Raw genomic sequence first — 3,531 nt, forward strand, 5'->3', positions numbered from 1 at the left:
AACTCTGTAACCACATGGGACGAGTTGAAGAAAGTATTCTTAGCCCGATATTTTCCACCAAGTAAAACAGCTATGCTAAGAGCTTAAATCAACGATTTAAGCAAAAAGACAATGAATCTCTTTTCGATGCTTGAGAAAGATACAAGGACATGATGCGACTTTTTCCACACCATGGACTTGAAGAATGGCTGATTATCCATACCTTCTATAATGGTTTGTTGTATAATGCTAAAATGAATTTAAGCGCTGACGGTGCTCTAATGGGCAAACCTTATGACGAAGCTTATGAACTCATAGAGAACATGGCTCAAAATCATTTCCAATGGGGAGGAGAACTTGCTACTGTAGAAAAACCAACTCAAAAAAGCGAAATGTATGAAGTCAATGGCATAGACCGCGTCAATGCTAAAATGGATGGGATTACTCAAAAGATTTAAAGCTTGGCCATAACACCACCAGCTACCGTAGTTTCCATAACACCAAACTATGAATTATGTGGAACTCCTGGGCACACTAATGCTGATTTTCAGTTATAGGCTGGTGTTCCCATCAACCAAGTAAATTGTGCCCAAGGAAACCCATATTCAAATACTTACAATCCTGGTTGGAGGAACCATCCTAATTTTTCCTATAAAAGTAACAATGCTTTATTTCCACCAAACCCAACACCTGTTATTCTACCTGGCTATCAGAAAGGAGCCCCTGTTGCTCCACAAGCAACTAGAAATCCACATCTGGAGATCATGATGGAAAACTTCATTAATACCCAAGCTCAAAAAAATAAAGAATTTGCAAATCAAAATGCTCATACGAGTGAACTGATGAAACAATTGTCAAATTAGTTTGATGTTATGGCTACCCATAGCAAGATGTTAGAAACCCATATCTCTCAAGTAGCCCAACAACAAGCCGCAATAGCAGCCCCAACTGGAGCATTTCTTGGTCAACCTTAACCAACCCAAAATGCCATGCTAGCGCTATCACACTTTGGAGTGGGACAAAACTAGATGAACCAACTAACCCAAGAACTCAAAATCTGGCCATGTATCAAAATTCTAGTAAGGGATCCGAAAAGGTAAGCGAACCAACCAAGGATGGAAAGAAAGATGAAAGCATAGAGGAAAAAGATAAAGAACCACCTTATGTGCCTCCGCCACCATACAAACCACCTACACCTTATCCCCGAAGACTTGTTAAATCCAAAAATGAAGGAAAATTCAAGAAATTCGTAAAACTTCTGAACCAACTTAAAATAACCATACCATTCACAGAAGTCATTACTCAAATTCCTTCGTATGCTAAATTCCTTAAATAGATTCTATCCAACAAGAAAAAGCTTTGAGGATGATGAAACCGTTATGCTTACTGCAGAATGCATCACTATCATTCAAAATAACATGCCTCATAAACTGAAAGACCCTGGTAGTTTTCCATACCATGTGTAATCAGAAATTTTATCATAGACAAAGCTCTATGCTATTTAGGAGCCATTGTTAGTTTAATGCCCTTGTCCACATGCGAAAAACTCAATTTGGGAGAATTAAGACCAACAAAGATGTCTCTACAACTAGCTAACCGTTTTGTTAAGTTTCTCGTAGGTATGCTAGAGAACGTTCCCGTTTGTATTGGACAATTCTATATTCCTACCGTATTTATGATAATGGATATAAAAGAGGATTCCCATATTTCTATTATTTTAGGAAAACCCTTTTTAGCCACAGTCGAAGCCATCATAGATGTGAAGAAGGAAAGGCTGACATTCGAAGTCGAAGAAGAAAAAGTTGAATTTCTCTTAGCTAAATTCCAACAAGCACCAGCTATAGATGACTCATGTTGTCTCTTAGGCGTCATAGACGAATGTGTGAAATAAATGGAGAAGGAACCATTTAAGTATACTGAAGTACTGAAGATTCCAACACCTCCTATATTCGAAGATGATAATTGGCATGAGCCATACGTCGATGACAGTCTGAGAGAAAGTCTAGCACTAAACTCAAATCCAATACCATGCCTCGAGAAACCTTCATTAGAACTTAAAACACTACCCAAAGATATAAGGTATGGATTCCTAGATACCGAGCTTGAAGTACCAGTTATAGTCAACACTGAATTAGGACAGATAGAAACCAAAAAAGTACTCCATGTCTTAAGAAAATGTCCAACAACTCTAGGCTATAACATCTCCCACCTAAAGGGAATAAACCCCTCTATATGTATGCATCACATTATGCTAGAGGAGGACTGTAAAACCTCTAGAGAGCATTAGAGAAGAGTAAATCCCATATTGAGTGATATAGTAAAAAAGGAGGTGCAAAGGCTATTAGAATCAGGAATCATATACCCGATATCTGACAGTAACTGGGTCATCCCGATACATGTCGTTCCCAAGAAGGGAGGTGTTACCGTTGTTAGTAATGAGAAGGGAGAATCTGTTGCAAAAAGAACTCAAACTAGATGAAGAATGTGCATAGACTATAGAAAACTAAATAAAGCCACTCGTAAAGATCAATTTCCATTACCTTTCATTGATCAAATGCTTGAACGACTGGCTAAACACTCTCATTTATGTTTTTTAGACGGATACTCATGATTTTTTCAAATTCCTATCCATCCTGATGACCAAGAAAAGATTACTTTCACATGCCCTTATTGTATATTTGCCTATCGACGAATGCCATTTGGAATGTGTAATGCCCATGCAACATTTCAGAGATGCATGATATCGATCTTTGCTGATTTTATAGACGACATGATGGAAGTGTTTATGGAGGACTTCTGTGTTTGTAGGAAAAGCTTTGAAGGATGTCTTTCGAACCTAAAAATGGTACTTGAGAGATGCATTAAGGTCAATCTTGTATTAAATTGGGAAAAATGCCATTTCATTGTCCGATAAGGAATTGTACTTGGACATGTCATATCCAATCGAGGGATTGAGGTGGATAAAGCGAAAATAGAAATTATAGAACATCTTCGACCTCCGAAAACCGTTAGAGAAATTCACAGTTTCTTAGGACACGCCGGTTTCTACCGACGATTCATTAAGGATTTCTCTAAGATAACAAAACCACTGACGGGCTTACTAATGAAAGACACTGATTCATATTCGACGAAAAGTGCTTAAAAGCGTTCGAACATCTAAAAAGTGCTCTTATTACTGCACCCATTATGAAACCACCTGATTGGAGTAAGTCATTCGAGATAATGTCTGACAATAGTGATTACGTTCTTGGCGCAGTCTTAGGACAAAGAGAAGGTAAAAATATCCATTCTATTTATTATGAAAGTAGAACCTTAGACGACGCGCAGATGAACTACGCCACCACAGAAAAAGAACTCCTAGCCATTGTGTTCGCTTTAGATAAATTTCTTTCCTACTTAGTGGGAGAAAAAATAATTTTCTATACCGACCACACCACAATTAGGTACCTTTTAAGTAAGAAGGATGCTAAACAAGGACTTTTAAGATGGATCCTACTCTTACAAGAATTCGATCTAGAGATAAAAGATAAGAAAGGCACCAAGAACGTAGTA

General features: G+C 37.8%; 1 protein-coding gene across 1 annotated transcript; it reads left to right on the forward strand.

The window, feature by feature from the left end:
• The first annotated feature begins 1,555 nt into the window (after positions 1-1,555).
• LOC127079361 (uncharacterized) lies at positions 1,556-1,870 on the forward strand. The gene has a single exon (XM_051019754.1). It carries the CDS (start codon positions 1,556-1,558, stop codon positions 1,868-1,870), a length of 315 nt encoding a protein of 104 aa, XP_050875711.1.
• The last annotated feature ends 1,661 nt before the right edge of the window (positions 1,871-3,531 follow it).

Source organism: Lathyrus oleraceus, chromosome 5 (assembly GCF_024323335.1).
Source record: "Lathyrus oleraceus cultivar Zhongwan6 chromosome 5, CAAS_Psat_ZW6_1.0, whole genome shotgun sequence".
Lineage (NCBI taxonomy): Eukaryota > Viridiplantae > Streptophyta > Magnoliopsida > Fabales > Fabaceae > Lathyrus > Lathyrus oleraceus.

Excerpts from the sequence above, each read along its gene's own strand:
- LOC127079361 (XM_051019754.1), top strand. The coding sequence starts at position 1,556 with ATGTCTCTACAACTAGCTAACCGTTTTGTTAAGTTTCTCGTAGGTATG.